This window comes from Ursus americanus, chromosome 17 (genome assembly GCF_024610735.1).
Source record: "Ursus americanus isolate L20-20 chromosome 17, mUrsAme1.1.p, whole genome shotgun sequence".
NCBI lineage: Eukaryota > Metazoa > Chordata > Mammalia > Carnivora > Ursidae > Ursus > Ursus americanus.
Genome location: NC_142143.1, coordinates 10041423 through 10066433, shown reverse-complemented (window position 1 = coordinate 10066433; position 25011 = coordinate 10041423). Strand labels below are relative to the sequence as shown.

Sequence of the window (25011 nt, the reverse complement as noted above, 5' to 3'; positions counted from 1 at the left end):
AGGAAGCATGACAGTAAAAGCCTCTGTCGTCGCGCCGAGGGACTCACTCATGAGGTACTTTCCCACCTGCTTCATCTTTTAATCTTCATCTTTTTAAACTACTATCTTGGGAGGGATCCTCGTTCCTAATTTTCCAGACACCTGAGGCTCAGAGACAAAGGGCGACTTGGTCCCCAGCTACAGAACAGCAGAGCTCAGACTGGAGCTGGGGCCGTCCTGGGGTGGAGGGGGGGCGGCAGTCTATGATAAAGCCTCTGGGTTTGGAGGTTGCTGTTTGTTAAAAACCAAAATTCCAAAATTCAGGACCTACACTTAGTGTGGTGATTCCAGCCCCACGGAGGAAGCTCAGGTCACTGTTCAAGTTGAGGCCCTTACCATCCCTTCTCCCTGTCCATCCACGTCCTCTCCTCCAGGGCTCAGAAAATGTCCCGTCTCATATAAAGCCACAGCCATTTCTTTCATCCACAGCCGGGGATTGTGCCGGGCTCTGTGGGAGAGGCAGGCAGCCTCCCCTGATTGCACCTTGTAAATACCGTGTTTTTTACAAATTGAAGGTCTGTGGCAGCCCTGCGGTTAGCAAGTCTACTGTGCCGTTTTCCCAACAGCATTTGCTTACTTTGTGTCTCTGTGTCACATTTGGGTCATTCTCACAATATTCCAAAATTTTTGATGATTATTATATTTGTTATGGTGACCTGTGATCAGTGGTTATGACTCGCCGAAAGCCCACATAATGGTTAGCATTTTTTTTAGTAATAAAGTATTTTTTTTGAAGATTTTATTTATTTATTTGACAGAGAGAGAGACAGCCAGCGAGAGAGGGAACACAAGCAGGGGGAGTGGGAGAGGAAGAAGCAGGCTCATAGCAGAAGAGCCTGATGTGGGGCTCCATCCCATAATGCCAGGATCACGCCCTGAGCTGAAGGCAGATGCTTAACGACTGCGCCACCCAGGCGCCCCAGTAATAAAGTTTTTTAATTAAGGTATGTACATAGCTTTTTTTTTTTTTAGATGTATGCTCTTGCAGACTTACTAGACTACCGTACAGTGTAAACATAATTTTTATCTGCACTAGGAAATCAACAAGTTCAGTTGATCTGCCTTATTGTGATGTTTGCTTTATTGTGGTGGTTTGGAAGTGAACCCACGATGTCTGCGAGGTGTCTGTACACAGAACAAGATCTGCCCTTGGGGACTTTCTGGCTGGGAAGACAGGAAGTGTTTACTTTGTTGTTTGGGGTTTGTGTTTTTTTTTTAAGATTTTGTTTATTTATTTGAGAGAGAGAGAGAAAGAGAGAGGGAGAGAGCACAAGAGGGGGAAGGGTCAGAGAGAGAAGCAGACTCCCTGCTGAGCAGGGAGCCCGACTTGGGACTCAATCCCGGGACTCCGGGATCATGACCTGAGCCGGAAGCAGATGCTTCACCAACTGAGCCACCCAGGCGCCCCAAGAAGTGCTTACTTTGGTGATGGACCAAGTTACTTGAACTTTCTTTCCCCTCAAATTCATGGTCTCAACCTTGTCCCCCTTAATTGGCTGGAACAGGTTTCCCTGTGGCGTGGGCTGACTGATAACGTGGTTTGTAATATTTTCACACTAATAGGCATTCAAAAGCAATACAAGTTTCTTTTTCTTGTTTGTCGCAGTGACATCACCCCACTGATGGATTCCTGGAAGGTGCCAGGGATGATAACGTTGGTAGAAAAAGGGAACTCAGGGAGACGCAGTTTACAATTTATTGAGCTATGAGCCCTGAGCCCCAATTTTAAAGGAGAAAAAAACCCTCCTCACACAAAGAACAAACATATATAAATCAATCAACTCAGAACTGGCTCAAGGAGGCCATGAAGGGATTTCGGAAGGCCAAACCTCATTCCAAATGAATGATCCAAATAACTGTTCCTGGAACTAAGAAAAAGTGGCAATATTTGTGAGCTGGGGTTGTCTGGTAAGGCCACCTGGAAGAGGTGGGTCAGAACTGGGCCTGGAAGATGGGGAAGAATGAGGCAGAAAAGAGGGACCCTCCCCTGAGAAGAGGGACCAGAGTGGGTGGTGGGGAGTCGGGTGGCGTGCGTGGCATCTTTGCCATGAGAACTGTTTACAAAACACTCACACCTGATTCTCCTCGTTATCTTGACCTTCTCAAGTACCTGTTGGGAGGATTATTTTTCCCTGGTCTGCAGACACCTAAAGCTCAGAGTCGGGCAGTGACTTGCCCAAGATCACCCAGTTATAAAGTGGCAGAATATGGGCTTGAGCCAAGAGTCTCATGGGGTGAAGGAGTCACAGTTCATGTTAAAGTGTCTGGCTTTGGAGGCTGCTGCCTTCTTTTATTTTTATTTTTATTTTTTAAGATTTATCTATTTTGAGAGAGAGAGAGCGTGTGGTGTGTGTGCACACACAAGGGAGAGGGTGGGGCAGAGAGAGAGAGGGAGAGAGAATCTCAAGCAGACCCTTGCTGAGCATGGGGCCCCAAGGGGGCTCCATTCCATGACCTCTAGATCATGACCTGAGCGGAAATCAAGAATCGGACGCTTAACCCACTGAGATACACAGGCGTCCCAGCTGCTGCTTTTAAAAACTGAAATCCTGGCCTGAACAGGGTTTGGAAGTTCCAGCCTTAGCTCTGCCACCGACCATCCATCTGTGAGACAAGGGGAAGCTGCTTCTCTGAGCCTCAGTTTCCCTACCTGCACAATGTGGCTGACAATCCTCGTTCTCCTCTCACAGGGTTTTGGTGAACTTTGAAATCCTGTGAGTAACCTGAACTGCAGAGCAGTGGGTCCATGGGAAGGTCGCTGCTACTGTGGCATTCTGCACATTTGCTGGGACTCAGGTTAGCTTCCTAAGGTGTGGGCTGGGGATCCCATGGGATGGTGGGATGTGCGGATAATCATCCTTCTGTGTCTCTCCTTCCTCCGCTGCCCCTGGAAGGAAGCTGTGACCCTCCGTGGGGGGCCCAGGGGGCTGCTCCTCAGGACTAAAGGAGAGGAGGTGTGAATCTTTCACCAAATACCATAGAAAGCATCTGCCTCAATGCCCTTAGTTTGCATATGGCGAAAGGGGGCACATAAAGGCAAGGGAAGCTAACTAGTCCGATCTGCCATTAATAACAGGGCCACTGAATATAAGTGTGCGAGCGTTAAAAGGGCGCTGCACTAGATGGCAGAAGTCAAAGGGTCAAGATGTAGATCTTACAGCAACTGTGGGTGGCTCCGGACAAAATCCCTTCCCTTCTCTGGCGTAGTTTCCTGGTCGCAGAACTGGGATTAGGCTCGAAGGGTCCTTCGGAGACCGTCATCCTAGTACAGGAGATGCAGCACCCTAGGACGGGGTGCAGAAAATGTGAAGGGGTTTGTATTCCCCTGAACTTGCCGGAAGCCTCCGCGCCCAGGGATGCTTCCGTTGCCACGACAACCACCCGACCGGCGTGGTCCCCGGAGTCCCGCGGAGGAAGCTGGGAAGAACCCTGCCCTTACCAAGATGGCGGCGGCCACAGGACAGGGGGCGGGGTTGAGCGTTGTCCGACTGTCCAGACCTTTCCTCTGTTTCCGCTTATTCGTGCTAACGGCGAGCTTCCGTCAATACTTGTTCCCCTTTCTGCTTCTGGGAGCACCGGGAGCCAGGGAGGAAGCGTTGTCTGCAAGAATTGGGGGAAACACCCGGGTGGGGTGGGGGGGAAGGCGGGACTTCCACGTCTCACAGGAAGTGACGCGACAGTCGCGGCCGCCGACAGGTGGAACGGCAGGTGGGTTCAGGTGCCAGCCTGGCCTGGACCCGGCTGAGGGACTGACGCTTCCGGTGAGCGACAGAGCTAGCTACCAAGGGCCTGGACCCGTGGGGCGGGCTCTGGGGTCTGAGCCTACCGCCCTGGCCTGGAATTCCCCCCTGTACCTAGTAAGAATCCCGTACCTTCCGGCCCCCTAACCTCGGGGACTCCCCCCGCCGTCCAGACGGAAGGGGGAGGGTCCGGCTCTCCCGGACCTCCGGGGTGGAGGTTGACATCTAGGCACTTCGCGTCCCCAAACCCTACGCTCTTTTCTCTCCCTGATCCAGTTTCCCATTACCCTGCCGAGCTGGGCAGTTAGCCAGCCCACCTCAACTCTCGGAACCATGTTTGCAGACTTGGATTATGACATCGAGGAGGATAAACTGTGAGTATTTTGTTCCCTGCAAGTCCCAGGGATGCACGAGCCCCAGGGCCTCCAGATCCTCAGAGTACTCAGTTCTACACACCCTTGCTTCTCACGGGGTGGGGGTGGGGGGGATTAGGTCTTGTACTGTAGCAGAAATGGACCCTGCCCTTCCAGGAGCTCACCATCTGTAGCGGGCTGTGGACACATGAGCAGATAATAGGTCAGGGCCACATGGGCACTCATGGAGAATGGCCTGGCTACAAGGAGAGAGCAGATGGAGCAGTGCCTCGACTAGGGTGTTCAAGGAAGGCTTCACAAAGGAGGTGGCCCAGGTTTTGAAGGTGAATAGGAATATTGTAAACTTACCTTTCTTCCCAGTATAGACGATTAGTGGGACAGATTTTCAAAAATTGTTAGTCTCCTTCCTAAAATCCTCCATCAGTCCATTGCTGGTGTCCTCAGCACTTAGTACGGTGCTTGCCGTCAGTAGGTTGTTAGCAAACGTTTGTTGAATGAATAAGTGAATAAAGGCAGATATTACCACAGAACGTAGATAGGCGCTGGTTTTAACGAAAACTGAGAGGTAATTGAGCAGAGCAACTGAGAGATGGGTGATGGATAGTTTAACAGGAGAAAGCTTCCTGGAGAATGGTGGCCATAATGTTTTACGTGTGCTGAGAAGATGACAAGGACAGATATGACTCAGGTCTCAGACGTAGGATGAAGGAGAGGGAAGGGGGACCCGTGTTCATGGAGTGGCTGCTCTGGGCTGGGTTGGTGAAGTGCCCTCTGTGTGCTTTCTTACAAGAATTTTCATCAAGTAGCAAGCCGTTTCTCTCCATACCACCACGTATGGATGAGGGAACTGAGAAGCACAGAGGGGACTGACTGACCCAAGTCCTGTAGATGGTAAATGGCAGGGCTGGGATCTGATCCCGCGTCTGCAGGACTCCCAAGAGCTGCGCACGTGCCAGTGCAAGATGCTGTCTTTTTGGGCCAAGTGAGAAAAGAAAAAGCTGAGCAGCGTTTGGAACCTCTCGGGTTTTGGAGGGCCTGTTCCCTTCGCTGTCCCCTCCGGCCATCCTTCTTCCAGGAGATTCAGCCTCCTGCGCTTCTCTTTCTAGCGGAATTCCTACTGTGCCCGGGAAGGTGACCCTGCAGAAGGACGCCCAGAACCTGATTGGAATCAGCATTGGAGGAGGGGCCCAGTACTGCCCCTGCCTCTATATCGTCCAGGTATTGGGTGCTTTGGAGGTGGGGGTGAGGTCCCGGAAGGGGTGAGCCACCTCCCTGCTCGGGCAGGTCCATTCTCCTCTCTGCAGAGCTGATGCTTTTTCTTCTTGAGGCCTGACCGCCTCAGAGAGGCCTTCCGGAGCGGCCCCCTCCGGCGGTGCACCCTTGTTCTCCATCATGTTAATGTGTGCCTTCCCTTCTCAGGCCCCCCCCTCCAGCCCCCTATAATCATGGGTTTGCCCATTCAGTATTCTGTATCTAGCTGCTTCCAGGTCTCTGCACTGTGAGGACAGGATCTCAGTCTGCTTTTTCACTGTGGTCAGCACCGAGTGCAATGCCTGGCATAGGGTCGAATCCACAGAACTGTCAGCCTGGGGTACTGGGGCAAGTGAAGTGTCGTGGAAAGTCTCCAAGTCTATGAAGTGATAATGGCCTGAGTTCAAATGGAAGCCTCCCTGCTCGGTAGCGAGTCCCCTGACCTCTCCGGGCCTCAGCTTCTCCCCTGGGAAGTGAGGATGTAAAGGTTTGGTCGCTGTGAGGATTGAACAGAATGCCCCAGACAATGCTTGGCACTTAATAAACACGAAGTAGAGATGTTGGTATTTTCCTGGGAGTTGTGCACTTCCCCAGCTGGTACTGAACAATCGGGTGGTTCTTGTAGAAGAAGGGCCCTGGTGACTTCCTCAGCCTGGACTCTGAGCAGTGGGGACAGGTTTCTTTACTTTGCGGCGGTTTTTCTGTAGGCCTGGAAGGGAGCAAGCCACCTCAGATGTAAACTTGGCCTGGCTTCTACCCTCTTCCAACTTTCTCAGCTCGGTAGCCGCCGGTGGCCGATGGGAAGCTGCTGTCTCTCTGAGACTCTTGCAAAAGAGTCGCTTCTGGGCCTTGAAGGCAGAGAGTCCCGGGATGCGGCCTGGCCCGCTCTGGGTGCCGCCTTTACAAGCAGTCTGCCTCCTCTGACCCCAGAGGTGTTAGGGAGGCCTCGCCCAGGCCGGCCCCCTTTCTTTGTGCCTGCTTGGCCCCTGCCCCCTACCCCTCCTCACCCATTGGGGATCAGGTTTGCTTAGAACAAACTGCAATTGTAAAGTAATAGAATTTGGTTTTTAAAAATTGAATTATACTTTAATCAAAGCCTGTCTGCCTTGCTATGAACAAGAGTACTAGAAGGCCTATGTCAAATAACACTCACTGTTGCACCCCTTTTTTTTTTTTAAAGATTTATTTATTTATTTTAGAGAGAGAGAGGGAGAGCTGGGGAGGGGCAGAGGGAGAGGGAGAGGGAGAATCCCTAGCAGACTCCCCGCTGAGCGCGCCTGGCCTGGGGCTTGATCTTATGACCCTGAGGTCATGACCTGAGCTGAAACCAAGAGTCAGATGCTTAACCTACTGAGCCACCCAGGCGCCCTGTTCCACCCCTTCTTACCTCCCTCCTGTCCTCCATCCACCCTCCCCCACCCCCATCCCAGCAGCAATGCTGCTTTCTACCCTTTCCAGCTGTTTCTTCAGCTGGGAGCCTCCATTTTTCTTTCTTTCTGCCTTTCTTTCTTTGATTCTTTCTTTCTTAAAGATTTTATTTATTTATTTGAGAGAGAAAGCGAGCATGAGCAGGGGGAATGGCAGGCAGAGGGAGAAGCAGGCTCCCTCCTGAGCCAGGAGCCCCATACGGGACTCGATCCCAGGACCCTGGGATCATGACCTGGCTCGAAGGCAGGTGTTCTACCGACTGAGCCATCCACGCGCCCCTCCATTTTTCTCCCTTAGATGCTTACCCTGTTACTTCTTGATCTGTCACTTGTAAGTATCTGTCAGCTGGGCCCGGTCCAGTAGATGGGAATGTTAGTGCTCTCCCAGAGCCACTCTGCCGTCCCTCGCCCCATCCTCCCAGCGTGGTCATTGTGCAGTGTTGGCTAAGCCGCCGGCCTCAGCGCCGTGGGCCAGGCTGTGCTGTGGGCACTAGGGATGAGGAAGCGAGGGGCACGGGGAGCCCGTCCTCCCGAGCTGCTGTTGGAGGAGGACCCTGAGCTTCACGATCGTCCGTGGTCGTGCTTTTTAAACAAATTATTGTGCAGAAAGTCACATGACATACAACTAGTAGTTCTGAAGTTCAGTGGCGTCCGGCGCATTGGCTAAATTCACCCATCACCTCTCTGTAATTTCAGAACGTTTTCGTTCCCGCCGAAGAACAGCCCGTGCCCTTTAAGTACTCACTCGCCCCCCCCTCCCCTCCCCTGGCTCTGCAACTCGTGTCCATGCTGGTTATTTCAAATTGGTGGGTAATCTGGTTATTATGTAGGTTGGGGTGGGGGTTTTTTTTGGCTATTTTAATACAAAAAGAATCTAACATGTCACTTTCGGCGTCTGGCTTCTTTCACTGAGCACAATGTTCTGGAATTTCATTCAAGCGGTGGCGTGTTTCAGTCATTCTTCCGATGGGCGGATATCCCGTTTCGTGATCGTACCGCAGGGTGTTCAGCCGCGCGTTTGATGGACACCCGGGTTGTTTGCCCGTCGTGGCTGCTGCGACTGCTGCTGCTGGGAGCTCGCGCGTGTGCTCCCTGGGCGGACGGCGCTCCGTGGCCGGGGAGTGTGCTCCTGGGAGCGGGACGGCCCACGCGGGGCCTGCGACACGTACTTTTGGAGGACCCTCTGTCTCTTTTCTTTTTTATTTATTCATTCATTCATTCATTCATTCATTCATTCAACAGAGAGAGAGACAGCAGCGAGAGAGGGAACACAGCAGGGGAGTGAGAGAGGAAGGAGCAGGCTCCCAGCGGAAGAGCCTGATGTGGGGCTCGATCCCATAACGCCGGGATCACGCCCTGAGCTGAAGGCAGACGCTAACCGCTGCGCCCCCCAGGCGCCCCTCTGTCTCTTTTCTTAACTCAATCTTTGCCTCTTTTTCCGCGCCGTTTCCTGGGGTTCTTCCATTTGTGTTCTTCTTGTACCTTTCCTCAGGCAGCCATTTGCCACATCCTCCTGTTGGCCCCCACGCTGTCGTCTGTCCTCACCGAGACCCCCCTTCCCTCTCCTCTGTGGGACGCCCCCACTTCCGGAGCCCTCTCTCTTTCCTCCTTCTTTTTTTTTTTCTTTCTTTTTTTTTTTTTTTTTTGAGGCTTTTCTTTTGATTCCAGTCCGTTAGCATACAGTGTGACATCAGTGTCAGGTGTCCAACATAGTGATTCAGCACCTCCACCCGTCCCCAGTGCTCGTCACAAGTGCCCACCTTAGTCCCCAGCACCTGTCCCCCCCCACCTCCCCTCTGATGACCCACAGTTTGTCCTCTATAGTTTTATTTGTTTGTTTGTTTGTTTGTTTGTTTGTTTTTTAAGATGTATTTATTAGAGAGTGAGCGGGGAGGGGCAGAGGGAGAGCGAGACCCTCCAGCTGACTGCCTGCTGATGGGGGAGCCCGACTCGGGGCTCGATCTCACAACCCTCGGATCATGACCTGAGCTGAAATCAAGAGTCAGACGCTCAACTGAGCCCCCCAGGCGCCCCTGTTGTCTGTAGTTAAGAGTCTGTTTCTTGCTTTGTCTCCCTCTCTTTTTTCCCTTTGCTCATTCGTTTGTTTCTTAAACTCCACATAGGAGTGAGATCATTTGGGCTTTGTCTCTGTGTGACAGACTTATTTTACTCAGCATTCTACTCTCTAGATCCATCCATGTCTTTGCAAATGGCAAAGATTTCGTTCTCCTTTATGGTTGAATAATAGTCCATTGTATATATACCCACATCTTTACCCATTCGTCAGTCGAAGGGCACCCGAGCCGCTTGCGTATTCTGGCTGCTGGAAATAACACCTGCTGTAAGCGCAGAGGCGCACGTACCCCTTTGAATGAACAATTTCGTATTCTTTGTATTCTGAACACCCAGGAGTGCGATCGCTGGACCTCAGCGTAGCTCTAGTTTTAACTTTTTGCACCTCCATCCTGTTTTCCAGAGTGGCTGCCCCAGTTTGCATTCCCACCAACAGTGCAAGAAGGGTCCTTTTTCTCCACATCCCTGCCAACACTTGGTGTTTCCCGTGTTGTTGATTTTGGCCGTTCTGACAGGTCCGAGGTCATCTCCCACTGTGGTTTTGATTTGCGTTTCCCGGATGCGGAGTGACACGGAGCACCTTTTCGCGTGTCTCTTGGCCCTCTGGATGTCTTCTTTGGAGAAATGTCTGTTCATGTCTTCTGCCCATTTTTTAATTGGATTATTTGGGTTTTGGGTGTTGAGTTTGGTAAGCTCTTTACAGATCTTGGGTACCAGCCCTTTATCGGATATGTCCTTCGCAAATACCTTCTCCCATTCCATTGGCTGCTTTTTAGTTTTGCGGGCGGTTGCCTTCGCCGCACAGGCCTGGAGCCCCCGCTCTCGGCCGACTTCCTCGCCGAGGTGGGGCGTCCTCCTGCAGCTCTCCGAGAGGCTGCACGGGAGCTACGGTTCTTGAGAGCGTGTGTCTCTGAAAATGCCATTAGCCTGTCTTTGTTGTTATCCTCCTAGTCCTTCCAGTGACACTTGGGCAGAGGAAGAATGACTGTCCAAAAAAAAAAAAAAAGAAAAAAGCCAAGTTTGCAAATGATTTTCGCCGAGAAATTCGATGGCATCCTTTCAGTATGTGGTGCCGTCGGCATTGTCGTTACGTCTGACGGTGCTCTTCCTCTTTGTGACCCTTTGTCTGGAATGTGTTTTATCCTTGATCTCTCAAGACTCTTGGGAATTTCCTTGGGTCCCGGGCGTTCTGAAAGGTCGTGACATCGGCTCTTGGCACAGGTCTTGGTCCGTCTGTTGTGTTGGAATCTCAGAGGGCGCGTCCCTCGGGAAACCTCCTGTCTTTCTCTACCCTGGAAGCTTCTAGTGTTCGCTCTTTGATGGGATCTTGCTCTCTGGTTTCTGTTCCCTCTTGCGGGACTCCTGTTGGTTAGTGCTGGGCTTCCCGAAATGATCTAATATTTTTCTTTCTCTTTTTTTCTGATTGTCCAAGTCTTTTTCACTTTCGTCAGCTTGGTTGCATTCTTCTTTGACATTGCATATTTCAGTTATAATTTGTATTTCTAAGAGATCTTGCCTGTTTGTTTTTTTTTTAAGATTTTATCTGTTTATTTGAGACAGAGCACGAGCGAGCATGAGCAGGGGAGGGGGAGGGGCCGAGGGAGAGGGAGAAGCAGACTCCCAGGACCCTGAGATCATGACCTGAGCCCAAGGCAGATACGTAATGGATTGAGCCACCCAGGCGCCCCCCAGTTTTTGAATCAATCCTTTTATGTCATCCTGTTCTTTTTCTAATCACCTTGAAGATGTGAATTATGGTTTTCTTTTTGTTTTTGAATCGCCCCTGCTTTGTTTCTGTTTTTTTGTGGTTCTTGTTTCCTCTTTAAGTGTTTTTCATATGGGACACTTTTCTCAAGTGCCCAGTAATCCTCTCCTTTCTTTACATGACGAGTGAACCGTCACAGCCATGTCCTACAGTGTTTGAAGATCTGTGTGCGGGCCGTGTCTGGGGGGGCTTCCCTGTGGGGCGCTCAGGCATCAGGCGAGCCATGGGGGGATCTCCCAGTGTCTGCATAGACGGGCCTTTTGTGTGGAGCCGTTCAGGGCAGCGGCCTCATGTCCATGAGGAAGGACAGTAAGCCTGGCTGCTGGCATTCTGGGCCCCCACTGGGGCTAGGGGGCTTTGGGACTCGCTAAAGCCAAATCTCCCCAGTCCCCTGCCTCTGTCTTGCCTTCCTTGGTCCCCGGGCCTGAGTCAGGAGCTTTTCTGGGGAAACCACCTCCATCTTCCACAGAGAAGGGGTGGTGATCGATGGCTGTGTGGATGGGGAGGGGACCAGAGTGGAGTCCTTTCCCTATTTTCTTTTTTTTTTTTAAGATTTTATTTTTTTATTTGACAGAGAGAGAGACAGCCAGCGAGAGAGGGAACACAGGCAGGGGAAGTGGGAGAGGAAGAAGCAGGCTCATAGCGGAGGAGCCTGATGTGGGGCTTGATCCCATAACGCCAGGATCACGCCCTGAGCCAAAGGCAGACGCTTAACCGCTGTGCCACCCAGGCGCCCCATCAAATAACATTTTATTATTTATTTATTTATTTATTTTTAAAGATTTTATTTATTTATTCGACAGAGATAGAGACAGCCAGCGAGAGAGGGAACACAAGCAGGGGAAGTGGGAGAGGAAGAAGCAGGCTCCCAGCAGAGGAGCCTGATGCGGGGCTCAATCCCAGAACGTCGGGATCATGCCCTGAGCCAAAGGCAGACGCTTAACGACTGAGCCACCCAGGCGCCCCCTTTCCCTACTTTCTACAGCTTGCCTTCGCCCACCTGTGGCTGTTTCCAGAGGTCCACTTCCCAACCCACTGGCAATTTCCAGCAAAGATTACATCTCTCTTCCTAAAGCCCCTCCATAGGCCCTTGGATTCCCGCTGTCCGTCTTCCAAGGACAGGTAGACCCTCTCATTGTCGTCTTTACCATTTAAAAAAAATATTGGGGCGCCTGGGTGGCTCAGGCAGTTGAGTGTCCAACTCCTGATTTTGGCTCAGGTTGTGATCTTGGGGTCCTGGGATCGAGCCCTGCATCAGGACTGAGCAAAGTGTCTGCTGAGATTCTCTCCCTCTCCCCCCACCCCTCCCCTTGCTCGTGCTCTCCCTCTCTCAGAATAAATAAATCCCTAAAAAATAATAATTGTGTTTTTAGTGTGATTCTGGAAGGTAGTGGAAAGATACTCTCATCTCATGTTTTTCATTTTTTCCTTATAATATTACGTATGTGAAGCATTATCAAGTGTTCTTTCTACACGCTTTGTGTAGAAAATTTAGCAACTGAAGATAAAGTAGAGGAAAGACAGTACCAGACGACACTGCTAATAATTGGGTGTCTGTCCTCGCGGCCGCTGTCCGGCTATGGCTTTTGTACTCTCGCCCATCGCTGCACGTGCGTGCGCAGCCTACCTCCCCCTCGCCTGAGCCGCACTCGCCCGTCTGTGCTTGGACAGGCCCACCCAGCCTCGCGCCACAACGCGTGCGGACCCCGCTGAAGGGGCCACCCGGGGAGGAGGGGCTCACATGCGCGGCAGAGCCCCTGCTCTTTGGGGACTGAGATGAGGCGCAGGAACTGACCGGAGGGGCTTCGGGGCTTCGAGTCAGCCCAGAGCAGCCTCGTGGGGAGAACCTATTAAAGAACTGAGTTTGGGGGAGCACACACTCCGCCGGGTATGGCGATCTGGGCCGAGCCAGGCCTTAGTTGGGGTGCAGGGCGTGACTATGTCCACCCCGCCCTCCCTTGCACCCACAGGTGTTTGACAACACCCCAGCGGCTCTGGACGGCACGGTGGCAGCTGGCGATGAGATCACCGGTGTCAATGGCAGGTCAATCAAAGGCAAAACTAAGGTGGAGGTGGCAAAGATGATTCAGGAGGTGAAGGTAAGGCTGCTGGGGGGGGAGGGTTGACGGGGGGACACCGGCAGCCAAGCCGCTTCGATGACACCCAGCCTGCCAGAGGCCCCGGCAGGCCCGGAAGGGGACGGGCCCTCTGTCCGTGGCCCCCTCCGTACACCAGGGTCGGGGCCACACTCCAGCCTCCCTCGGTGTTGCCCACATCTGGTCAACAAATACCGCTCGCACTCCAGGACTTGCAATGCCTCGGTGGGAGAGTGGGCACCTTCCGGTCCCCTGTCCTTCAGCTCCCAGGGCTGCTGTCGGACTAGGAACCATGCCTCAGGGCGAGCCAGTGTGTCCCCACGCAGGGCTGGAGCTGAAGCTAGACGCCCAAGGTGAACATGCCTGGGTCCGTAGACACCCAGTAAATGTCCGTTGAGCCGGGCTGGGCCTGGGAGGGGTAGGAGGCAAACATGAGCCCCCCACTTCCTTATCCCCATAGGAGTTTCAGTTCACTGGGTCCTCCTGGGCTCCCCGACCCCCAGGGAAACTTCTGGGCTCTGGGGCAGCTCGCAGTCCAGCTGCTGGTCTTCTGTTCTGCAGACCGCAGTCGCACACGGCCGGTCCCCTGGTGCCTACGCCCCGCCCCAGCTGCTACGGGCTGAGGCCTTGCCCCACATATCCCCTCCCCACCAACGGCAGGCAGCCTCCTGACCACTCACCGAAGCTAGCGGGTGGCCCTTTTGCAATTTCTTAGAGATTTTGCTGCTACTGACTGACTCTTGGGAAACCAGAACAGCAAAGGACGTGCAGCCATTGGATGACTTCAAAGTCTTAGAGTCAAGGGTCCCAACTGTAAATTGAGCTTGGCCGAGTGTCGTAGCTCCCTCACCCATCCTTCCAGACCTTTCCTCACCCCCGTCCACCCTCCGTGTCTTAGGGACCTGGCACCAACGTCCCTGCCTGTCCCTCTTGCCTTAGCCCGTGCCTTCTCCTGCTGCGCCCCATCTGGCCTGGACATTCCTGTCCCGGCGCGGCCTGCGGGGAGAGGAGCTCTCGCGGGAAGCAGGCGGACCGTGTGTCATCCTGGTACAGACCGGGGCGGTGTGTGCCCCTGTGACCCCTTCCTCAGCCTTCACATCTGTACTCCTCACAACCCCCGTCCTCTGAGGCCTGTCTCACGCCAGCGCCCCAGGTTGCCCACGAGGACGAGTGCTCTCTCCGTGTGTGTGCAGCCTTGACACTAACACGGGGATCTCCCGGCTCCCCGGCTCCCGTGTCTGGCTGCGGGCAGGGACTGCGGTCCCCGTTGACCGGTGCCCACAGGGAGGAAGGGATTTGCTTTGGTCCCACAGCTGGACCAGCACCCAGGTCTGAGTCCCGCTGCCCTCAGCTGCTGTCTGTCACCGTCCCTGCAACGCACTCCCCCTTTTGCCTGTGCCCCTGACTCTGATGGCATCAGGTCCTTTTGGTTTCCCTTCAGGACTCCTTTTTGAAATCCCGTTTTGCAGTTGAATGGATTCTGTCCCAAGTTCAGGGGTCTTAGGATGGCTTGGTTGAGAGTGACCGTGGTGGCCTCCCCTGGCTGGGAAGGCTTCTCAGGAGAAGCCAGCACGTCTCTTGTAGATCTGCGTCAGCCTCCCTGCTGGCTTGGGCCCTGGGGGCTGGGGCTGCCCCGCACCTTCTCCTTGGCACCCCGGCACCAGGCACAGAGCAAGTGCCCAGACGCGTCCGCTGGGTGAGCGGAGGGGCCGCTGAGCCTCCGGTGATTCAGAACGTGGCAAATATTCCCCGTGGGGCAGATGGCGTAGCGAAGGCTTGGAGCGCGGCGTGGGGTGGGGAGGGCGGGCCTCCTGATCTCGCTGGAGCACGGGACATCCGAGACCGCCGGGCTCTGAGCTCTGTGACAGCGGGGACCGTGTCTGCCCTTGTCCCTGCTGGTCCCCCAGGGCCTGGCGCATAGTGGGACAAGGAGGGGCCTGGGGACAAAGCAGTGATAAGGCAGGACTCGGTCACAGCCCTTGGCCCAGCGTGGCAGAATTCATGGTGGGTCTGGGCCCTTCCCAGGGCTCAGGGTTCCCTGGTGACCACAGATTTCGGGGCAGACGGGCTTGCCCAGGGAAGGGGCTGGGGACCCAGGAGACTCCCTCTCAGCTCTGCCTCTCCTGCTTTTCCAGGGGGAGGTGACCATTCACTACAACAAGCTGCAGGCGGACCCGAAGCAGGGCATGTCCCTGGACATCGGTAAGCTGGGCCCCGCAGGCCCTTGACCCCTGTTCTGCATCTTTATGACCGAGTCACATGGTTTTTGACCAAGCCAATGCAAAGGGCCTGGGAGCACCTGGGGTGCTCTCCTGCAGCTGCTCCCAAGAAATCCAACCCTGATTTCGCTCTGCCCCATGTTGCAGTCCTCTCCCAGGGCCCCCTCCTCTGGGACCTTGCTGCCCTAGGGTTGTCCCTAATAGGCCAGCCCCTCACCCTTCCAAAAGGGAGGACAGCCTGCAGTGAGGCGTGGTGCCTCATGCCACCCGCACGCCTCTACGTGGCCCTGGCTCCTCTTCCGCCCGCCTACTCCCAGGAAGGCTTGAGGTCTGAGCTGGACGTCAGGCCTTGGATGGTGGGTCACGGGCCAGCCCTTCCTCCCACCGCATTCCCCAGGACAGGTTGCCTCCTGCTAGGGGGGCTGGGCTTTGGTTCCGTAGAAGCTTCAGACTCCAGAGCTGGACGTTGCCGCTTTGAGGGCCTCTGGACCAGCCACCTCATTCCAGGTCAAGGCCTGAGGCCGAGAGAGGCTCTGTGTCCCCTGGGTGATGCACACCAGATATCTGGGCTCTGGAGCCCTGCACACTTTCCTCCAGGCTAGGGCCACAGCCGCCGCCTGGTTTCTAGGGAGAGATCAAGCCTGTCCTGGAGGTGTTCCGTATAAACCCCTTCGGTCCCATCCCGGTCCCCTTCCAGGACTCCGTATGCGACCGTGTATACAGTACCTGAGTCAGGGGTCTGAGGTCACTTGTCACTGATGGCACCTCCACTCCCAGATGCGGAAGGGAGAAGATGCTCTCCCCGGTTTGCCTGTTGGCCCTTTACACATTCGCCTCCTTCCAGCTCCCAGCGCCGCCCTCACAGAGTGCGAATAGGGCAGGGGGCCCGGCACGACCCCACTGGGGCTCTTCCCACCCCACAGGCGCCCCTGCACCAGAGCTCAGTGCAGCCCCCTCAGCCCCTGCTGTCACTGGCCGTGAGGAGATGAGCTGGGCAGGGCTGGCCTGACGACCCAGCTGCACGCTCCCCGCCACTGAGACCCTTTCTTGCCTGGTCCCAGTGTTGAAGAAAGTAAAGCATCGGCTGGTAGAGAACATGAGTTCGGGGACCGCAGACGCCCTGGGCCTGAGCCGGGCCATCCTGTGCAATGGTGAGTCCTCTCTTCCTGCCCAGCCGCCCCAGGGACGAGGTCGCGGGCCCAGGCTTCCAGGTTGCGGGGCCCCACGGCCGCCCGTGGGGCCGGTGGTCCCGTCTGCATCCCCAGAGGCTTCTCTGCCTCCCGGAGAACGTCCACAGCAGGCTGCCGAGGCATCCTGCAGCCCGCGTCCCCCAGGCCCAGGGCACAGATGAGACAGATGCCCAGCGCGGTGGGGCCTCCTCCCAGCTCCGTGTGCTGGTGCCTTCCCCACTGTCCCCAGCTGCCGTCACCCAGCCAGCCAGCCAGCCAGCGGCAGCCACCACGTGCCCTCTTCTGAAGCGCAGCCCCAGCTCCCTGCTCCTGCACTGCACCCCCCCCACGCCCCTGCCTTTTTCCAGGAGGTGGCGCTGCTGCCCTTGTCGCGGAGGTTCCTAGCTGGGATGGGAGGTGGGGGCTGGGGGAAAGCCACGGACACGCGCATTCACACCCACGCATGTGTGTGGCCAGTAAAACACTTGGTCCTGCTGCCACCGTCCCCAGCCCGAGTTTATAAATAGCGGTTCTGCCGTGCGTGTGTGGGGGCTAGATTTAAATGCCGACAGATACGTGGGCTCCGCTGGGCACACCGGGCTTCATTGGCTGGGACGTGGGGGCGGGGTCCGCGCCCGCTCCGAGTGGTGTACAGAAGTGGCGGCTGCTATTTTCAGCTTCTTGGTGTCTATAAATCCCTGTTACTGTAGTTACCATGCGTCGAGATGAAATTAGAACGGGTTGTTGTGTTTTTCCCCCCAAACCTTGCAATTTCCCCAGCCTTAAATAGGGTTTCTAAAATTGAAGCTGTCATGATGTCCCATGACCCAGCTAAAAACAACAGCGCCACGCTTACGTGGCTCCTTTCCTGCCAGGCTGGCGAGGGGCCAGGGCTCTGGGGAGCCAGCGCCTGGGGGCCAGCCAGGGGCCAAGCCCCTGAAGACCTCCGCCCCGCTCCCTCCCGCCCCCCAGAGTCCACATGGCCGCCTGACACCCAGCCGCCTCGCCCAGGCCCTGCTTCGACTCCCCTCCCCGCTTCCCACTCAGAAAACCCTGGCCCAGGTCAACACAGGGGCAAGGGGCAGAGGGCACCCCGGCTTGAATAGTGTCTGGCTGTGTGCCTGTGGGCAGGTTATCCCTCGGCTTATGCAGACAACAAGGGAAGTGGCCCCTGCCCGTGACGGTGGGTCCTGGCTCACAGCAGCCGAGCTCAGCGAAGCCAGGCCCGGCCCTAAGGGGCCGCCATGTGAGGAAGCCACCAGCCCCGTCCCTGCCCTGCGGTGGCCGCCGGTGCTCCTGGTGGGGAGGTGGGAGGCCCCTCATCCCCTCACTGCTGGAGGGACCCTCCCTCCCTGATCCGAAATGCCGGCCCCAGCCCCGGCAGTCCACTTGCTCCCATCTTGAGCCCTTGAGGGGAGGCAGCTGCCCCCGCCTCTCCCTTGACAAGCCCCAGTCGTCGCCTGGCCACTGTCTCCTCTACTGGACCGTGAGCCTCGAGGGCATGACCTGGGGCTCGTTCACCAAGGTCATTCTGTGGGCCTGATGTGGGGCGTGGCACCCAGAAGGTGCTAGAGAAACCTCTGTGAAGCGAATGAGGGTGATCGCCAAGGCCCGGTCCAGGCGAGCTCTTCCTCGGGGCCCTTTCTGAACAGGCCCTCCCTCCCCCACGGTTCTCCCTCCTGAGAGCACGCTTGCTTCTCGTGCGCTGGGCGCAGTGCCACACCTGCCCCGGCCTCGTCAAAATGACTCCTCTCCAGCTTAGCTCCGACTGCCTTCCTCCTTGGCTGTCGCCAGGGTTTGTGTCAGACGGACAAGGGCCTTGACTGCTAGGACAGGGCCTGCTTTTGGCTGGCCGTCGGGAGCCACCCACAGGCGGGGCCTCATTGGTGACTTTTGGCAGTACCTAAATGATCATCACCTTTCTGTCCCTCCGATGTGCCCTGGCCTGCTGGGGTGGGGACTTAGCTCGTGAGGGGCCTGAGGGCCGCCCTGCCTGTCCCCGGCTTGCCTGTGGTTTGGGTGGCCCGGGCTGCTAACAACACTTGCGAGCCCGGCCGAGGTGCCAGCTCCCCCTCCCTGGGACCCCGTTCTGTGCCGGTCCTGGTTCTCTTCTGGGGGCTGCCTCTCTCCTCCCAAGCCTGGCTCGGGCCACCCCGTGCTCGTGGAGACTCACTGGCCTCCCCTTCTCTCTGACCCGCACAGACGGGCTCGTGAAGAGGCTGGAGGAGCTGGAGCGGACCGCCGAGCTGTATAAAGGTGAGCAGGCCCGCGCTGTGGCTTCGAGCAGGCCCACCCGGCACCGGCTCTGCCCCGCCCCCCCCCCCCCCCCCCCCCCGGCCCCTGGACATCTTCACAGCCCGGCCCTGAGCTGGTGGCGGCAGGGGCAGGAGTGCTGGCCTGTGAAATTCTAGGACTGCGGCCGTTAGGAATTCTTAAGAAAAAAGCCTCTTAAGATACTTTTTCTTTTCTTTTCTTTCCTTTTTTTTTCTTTTAAAGATTTTATTCATTTATTTGACACAGAGAGAGAGCTAGTGAGAGAGCACACAAGCAGGGGGAGCAGCAGAGGGAGAAGCCGGTTCCCTGCCGAGCAAGGAGCCCAATGCCGGGTTTGATCCCAGGACTCTGGGGTCATGACCCGAGCCGAAGGCAGACACCCAACTGACTGAGCCACCCAGGCGCCCCAATACATACTTTTTCTGGTCATGAAACTAGTACATATCCCTGAACATTCCAGCAACGGCACACATGAACGCGGCGGGGGTCTCTCCGAACCTGACTATGTCCCCTGTCTCCCAGGGAGGTAGCCCACGGGCGGCCTTGTTCGCCGTCTGCCCTCGCGGAGCCCTGGCTGTCCTGTCGGACGGGGGCTCTTGGGTGGTGCTGTTCGGGGCGCTAAGCCTTCAAGCCTGGGCCCTCGTGGGGCTGTGGGCAAAGCCAGCGAGCTCAGGAACAGTGAGGGGCTCGGGGTGGGGGCTGGAGGCCGCGCCCTGGGGGCCACTGTGGTCTCACCATGTGCGCCCATCCGCCTTCGGTCGGGTCTGTCCCACAGGAATGACAGAGCACACCAAGAACCTCCTGCGGGCCTTTTATGAGCTGTCGCAGACGCACCGGGGTAAGCGCCCCCACCCTGCTGTGGGGCCCTGCGAAGGCCCTCGCTCCCCTCTGAGCTCAGCACTTCCCCATACAGTGCGGGTGTGGCCGATGCCTCCCCGGGGCCTTCCCCACAGCCGCGCTCAGGCAGACACCACAGCGTCCCACGTCACCCAGGTTCGGCCTGGGCCTTGTCTAGATGCCGGGAGGTAGCAATAAGGGGGGCCGGTGGGGAACATCTGGGCCAGCTGGTCTTCTGTGGGGCCCAGGCCTGCTCTACTGCCCCTTACGAGGTATGGAGCCTTCTCTGTGCCCTCATTTCCTCCAAGTCTGCTAGCTGGGCAGGCAGCTACTGTTAACCCCATTTTACAGTTGGGAAAATGAAGCCCAGGCGGAGGAAGTGGTCACCCAGCTGCTTTAGGCAGAACTGGCCTTAGACCCCGGCATCCAGATTCCCAGACCAGTGCTCTGCTGTCAGGCAACGGTAGCCTCTGCAGCCTTGACCGAGCCTTCTTCCCACGTGGTCCGGTCACTCTGAGGAATGAGGGCTACTCTCTTGGGTGTAGACCCAGCTCCCTTGGGACATAGACGTCATACAGACCTTGGCCTTCAGCCTGCCACGCCCCCTGCCTTCCCCACGAAGAGGTCCAGTAGGGACAGCCTTGCCTTCAGGGCAGACTTGTCCTGCAGCCTTTGGGGACGTGTTCTCCGTCATCGGGGTGCGGGAGCCCCAGCCAGCTGCAAGTGAGGCTTTCGTGAAGTTCGCCGACGCCCACCGCAGCATTGAGAAGTTCGGTATCCGGCTGCTGAAAACCATCAAGCCGGTAGGTGGTGTGGGGCTTGTGTGTGTGGGGGGGGCGGTGTGGGTGTGTGTGTGAGCATGCGAGGGTAGAGAGGGGGCAGTGGCACGCAGAAGGGGCCTGGACTGGAGGCAGAACACGTGGGTGTTGAGGGGGCGCCTGGTTGGCACAGCGGTTAAGCGTCTGCCTTCGGCTCAGGACATGATCCCGGCGTTATGGGATCGAGCCCCACATCAGGCTCCTCCGCTATGAGCCTGCTTCTTCCTCTCCCACTCTCCCTGCTTGTGTTCCTTCTCTCACTGGCTGTCTCTATCTCTGTCAAATAAATAAATAAAATCTTAAAAAAAAAAAAAAAAAAAAGAACACGTGGGTGTTGGCTCTGGCTTGGTCACCCACATGGCCGATCGTGGGTCAGTCACTCTGCCTCCCTGGCCTGGCTCAGCGCTGACCTGCAGGCGGGATTCGGGCCCTGGCTGCACCTGCAGCCCTGGGCCCAGCCTGTCTTCTCAGCCTCGAGTGGCCAGATTGAGAGTGCCCTTTGGCCCTGACACCGGGGTCCACTGGGATTGCTGGATCTGTGCTGCTCTGTCAGGCTGGCCAGCCTCACCCCCGCCCCGGGGAACCGAGCGTCCGCCCCCTCCTTCCCTTCCAGATGCTCACGGACCTGAACACGTACCTCAACAAAGCCATCCCGGACACTCGCCTCACCATCAAGAAGTACCTGGATGTGAAGTTCGAGTACCTGGTGAGTGGCCTCCAGCCCCTGGGGCGGGATGAGTCCGGCATGCTGGGGAAAGAAGCCACCTCGAGATTCTCCCCTCAGTTGGCCACGGGATGGCCCGCGGGACGGGGCCAGATCCTCTGGTGTGTCTGATTGAGGATGTGGGACCAGGGGCCTGGGAAGTACTGGGCAATTGGGCGGCCGCCTAGACCCCGCCCCAACTGCTCGGGGGAGCCTCTGGGAGCCTGGGGTAGGCAGAGCGCTTGCTGTGGACCCCTTGTCCCCTTGGGATTTTTTGGTCACTTTTACAGTGGGTCGGTGGTTATAAAGTGGGTGCCAAGGGACATTATTGAGGTTTTTTTTTTTTTAAGGTTTTATTCATTTATTGATTGGTTGATTGGTTGATTGATTGATTGATGGACTGAAAGAGCGCATGGGTGGGAAGAGGGGCAGAGGGAGAGAATCTCAAGCAGACTCTGTGCTGAGCATGGAGCCTGATGCTGGGCTTGATCTCATGACCCCGACATCACCACCTGAGCTGAAATCAAGTCAGACACCCAACTGACTGAGCCACCCAGGCGTCCCTGGACATTATTGAGTTTTATGTTGAAGTAAAAATTCTGAGGGTCAAAGGAGTTGAGGGAAAATTATCCACCAGGCAAGCCAAGGCTCCTTTGCTGCAGGACTTCTCAGAGCCTTTGACAGGCTGTGTGCAACATGAATCTTCGAGGGCCTTGCCACGCTCTTTTGACCATGGAATTCCTTTTTACCCAGAGCATCATTTGGGCTTGAGTTTGGTAAACGCTGGGCTGTTTCTCAGGCCCTTGCCACCCTCCCAGATGAGTGCCCTCTCCCACGTGCTGCCACCTCGCCCTGGGCCTCCCCAAGCAAGGGCCAGTCCGAGTGAGGTACCAGCCCTCCCCGACAGGTGTCAGCCTATCCTAGTTGAGGGCATGCATGGCCCAGGAGGCCTGGCACCCCCCCCCCCGGCAGGGCTTTAGGGGTCCTGTGGGGCATGGAAGGAAGTGCGGCATCAGGGTGGGCATCCAGGAGGCGCAGCGCCTCTGACCTCGTGGGCTTGCTTCCCCCACAGTCCTACTGCCTGAAGGTGAAGGAGATGGACGACGAGGAGTACAGCTGCATCGTGAGTTCTCGGGGGCGATTGGGGGTGGCCCCGGGGCTGGGAAGTCTTGGGGTATACACCCCTTCCCCTGCTTGTCACACAGAGGCCCGAGAATGTCCTGGGGCTGCCGGGGCACCGGGTGGCTCGGGCCAACCTGGGAGAGGCCCGTGGGCCTGGCTGGGCTCTCGTGTCTGGGGGTGAGGGGCCGTCCATCTGCACCCGGCCCCTCTGGGCCTCGGCTTGCTCCCCCGGCTTGGCGAGGCTCTTGCGGGGAGAAGCTGACTTTCCCCACTCCTAGGGGGCATTTTTAATCCTCTACCTTTTTAATATTTTTGATGTTGGGATCCATGTAAGCACTAAATGTTCATTATTTAACGTGCAAGGGCTTGGTCTTTTGTTTTCGTCACCAAGAGCGCTTCTGGCGACCACTGGTGTCCAGGAGTGAGGGACCACGGCAGCTCCGACACGTGCTGGTGGTGCAGGGGTGGGGGCTGGGGGCTGGGCTCTGCGGCCTTCCCTCCGCGGCTGTCCCAGCGCAGTCTCCCCCGCCCCCCGCCGGGGTCCTCATGTGCGCCCCCCTGCGCCAGGCCCTGGGGGAGCCCCTGTACCGCGTGAGCACCGGCAACTACGAGTATCGGCTGATCCTGCGCTGCCGCCAGGAGGCCCGCGCCCGCTTCTCCCAGATGCGCAAAGACGTGCTGGAGAAGATGGAGCTGCTGGACCAGAAGCACGGTGAGGGGAGTGGGTGGGCGCGGGGGCTTGGGGGGTGGGCACCATCGTCTCCCCTTTCGGAGCTGGGGAAACGGCGGCCCCGAGAGGCAAGGTACCTACCTGGGGTCCCACGGCCCCGCCCTGGCAGAGCTTTGAGTCTGACCCAAGGCGGGAAGCCCCGCAGGAGCGCCCCCCACCCCGCTTCCTGGGGCCTGGCTGGGGTGGGACTGGTCCGGGCCCTGGGGGCGCAGTGGGGTGCCGTCCACAATCTCCCCACCTGGCAGGGCTCCTGCCGTCCCTAACCCGGCAGCTGGGAGACCCGGGTGTGCACCCGGCTGGGCCACCCAGGGGTGGGGGGGGGGCCCGAGCAGGCTTGGGGGTCTTCTCCACTGGTGCCCGTCTGCCGCCTGCCCGCCCCAGTCCAGGACATCGTGTTCCAGCTGCAGCGCTTCGTGTCCACCATGTCCAAGTACTACAACGACTGCTACGCGGTGCTGCGCGACGCCGACGTCTTCCCCATCGAGGTGGACCTGGCCCACACCACGCTGGCCTACGGCCTCGGCCAGGACGAGTTCACCGACGGGGAGGACGAGGAGGACGAAGACGACGAGGACACGGCGGCCGGGGAGCCGTCCAGGGATGCGCGAGGGGCTGCCGGGCCCCTGGACAAGGGTGGGAGCTGGTGTGACTCCTGAGTGCCCCCATGGGGTGCGGATCTGGGGGGTAGGGTGAGTGGGAGGACAGAGCATGGGAGCGGGGGCGGGGCCGCCGCCCAACATTGGGGCGTATAAAGGCCTGCGGGCTCAGGGCGCCTGCCTCCTGCTCCTCTGTCCTAGCACCGCGAACCCGGGCTCTTGCCCACGGAAGTCCCTGGGCCTGTGGCCCCCTCCCCCTGCCCTCCCCACCTCCCTAGCCAGATGGCGAGCTTGGCCCTTGGAACTGCCTGAGGAAGGAGAGAGTGGAGGGGTTGGAGGGGGCAGGAAGTCCAGGATCTGTTGCCCGTGGGCACCAGCACCGGCCCCACCTGGAGCCTGGCGGCGGGGGGGGGCGGGGGGCGGACAGCCAGGGTTGGGGCCCATGTCCGTGCACACCCTCCCCTCGCCCCAGGCCGGCCCCCCCGAGCCCACACTCACACCTCAGCGGCCTTTATTTATTTGACACCCCTATCTCAGCCGCTTCCCTCGGGAAGGGCCGGGCGCTGGGCCTGTACTGAATAAACACCAACCCAGACGGAGCCGGGCTCTTTGCGGTGGCCTCAGACCCTCTTCTCCCTCGACCCCCGTCTGCTGCCTCCCTGGTCCCGAGGGAGGGCGGGCAACAAGATGTACGGACATGCCCTTCACCCTATCGCTTCTTCCTTGCCGCAGCTCTGCGAACCAGCGCTGCTGCCCCCGTTTACAGACGGGAGACCGAGGCTAGAGAAGGGTCTTGCTCAGGGCCACCCAGCGTCCGGGGTCGGAGTGGGATCTGGACTTGAATCTGGCGGTCCCAGAGACCCCAGGCCTGCTGATTCTGGAGCCTTTGACCTCCTCCCTCACTTTGACCCGTCTGGGCTTCTGGCCAGTAGCTCCACCGTCATTGGGAAGGGCAGGACAGACACTGGGTCGGGAGGCCCCACATTGGGGAGAGAATGTTGGGGTGCCCCCACCACTCTAGGAGCACCTGTTCCTCCGGGGCCGCGGGAGAAGTCCAGCAGAGAACGCCACCCTTGTACTCTGCGTCTTTGCAAAGCGGTCGAAATAGGCTGGCTGTGTGTCCTGTCAGCTGTGCCGTCCAAGTAATGAACATGTGGTCCCACATGTAATGAACAGTGGCTCTTTTCACCCCGAAAGTGTCCCTGTTTGAACAATGACTTACACACTCATCCTGAGAAGGGAAGGAGGCAAGAGGCAGTGAGGGGCAGGCAGGGCCTAAAATGGGGGGAGGGGGAATGGCTCTCAGCTTGTCAGCTTTGGGGACGTGGGTGGTGGGCAGCAGCCCAAATGGGACCGTCAGGGGGACTGGGAGCGTGGAGGGAGGATCGGGCTGTCCCTTGGAGTCCACGCGGGTCTCCTGGAGCTGCCAGACCAGACCACCTCTCTGAAGGAACAGCCGATGTGGAGGCCAAGGACACAGACGGCAGCCAGCCGACAGCCTAGATCCCAGTCACAGCCTCTGTGACCCTGGGCTCCTCCCTAACCTCTCCGTGCCCCGCTTTCCCTCTCTGTGCTTGTGGCCAGTAACGGTCCTTACCTCCTTGGGCTGTTACGAGCGTTTGATGAGTTAACACTTGTAAAGGGCCTCACAGCGCCTGGCACCGAGTCCCTGCTCTGAGTGTTTAATAAAAAGTAGTCACTGCTCTAGTGACTCGGGGATGCAGACCTGTGTCTTAGCCGGGCATCTCCGAGGGCTCCCACACCTTCGTAGGGCCCGG

The 25011-nt window shown here is 57.4% G+C and overlaps 1 protein-coding gene across 3 annotated transcripts; it reads left to right on the top strand.

Moving 5' to 3' along the window:
- The first annotated feature begins 3602 nt into the window (after positions 1-3602).
- On the top strand, positions 3603-24956 carry PICK1 (protein interacting with PRKCA 1). 3 transcript variants are annotated; one of them, XM_045779852.2, is made up of 13 exons: positions 3603-3747; positions 4056-4153; positions 5260-5371; positions 12640-12768; positions 14901-14967; positions 16046-16135; positions 18356-18409; positions 19203-19265; positions 19934-20067; positions 20696-20788; positions 21858-21908; positions 22475-22619; positions 23019-24956. In XM_045779852.2, the coding sequence occupies exons 2-13, from the start codon at positions 4113-4115 to the stop codon at positions 23291-23293; spliced, it is 1254 nt and encodes a 417-aa protein (XP_045635808.2). In that variant the 5' UTR covers positions 3603-3747; positions 4056-4112; the 3' UTR covers positions 23294-24956. The 3 variants fall into 3 exon arrangements, with proteins under 3 accessions (XP_045635808.2, XP_045635806.2, XP_045635807.2); XM_045779850.2 differs by having other exon boundaries at positions 3658-3800; XM_045779851.2 differs by having other exon boundaries at positions 3709-3896.
- Positions 24957-25011: the final 55 nt, after the last annotated feature.

What these genes read in the sequence shown, in the direction of transcription:
- PICK1 (XM_045779852.2), top strand. Translation starts at nt 4,113, where the DNA reads ATGTTTGCAGACTTGGATTATGACATCGAGGAGGATAAACT. An exon ending in GACATCGAGGAGGATAAACT is followed by an intron (nt 4,154 to 5,259) that starts GTGAGTATTTTG and finishes TTCTCTTTCTAG; the next exon opens with CGGAATTCCTACTGTGCCCG. An exon ending in AGATGATTCAGGAGGTGAAG is followed by an intron (nt 12,769 to 14,900) that starts GTAAGGCTGCTG and finishes CTGCTTTTCCAG; the next exon opens with GGGGAGGTGACCATTCACTA.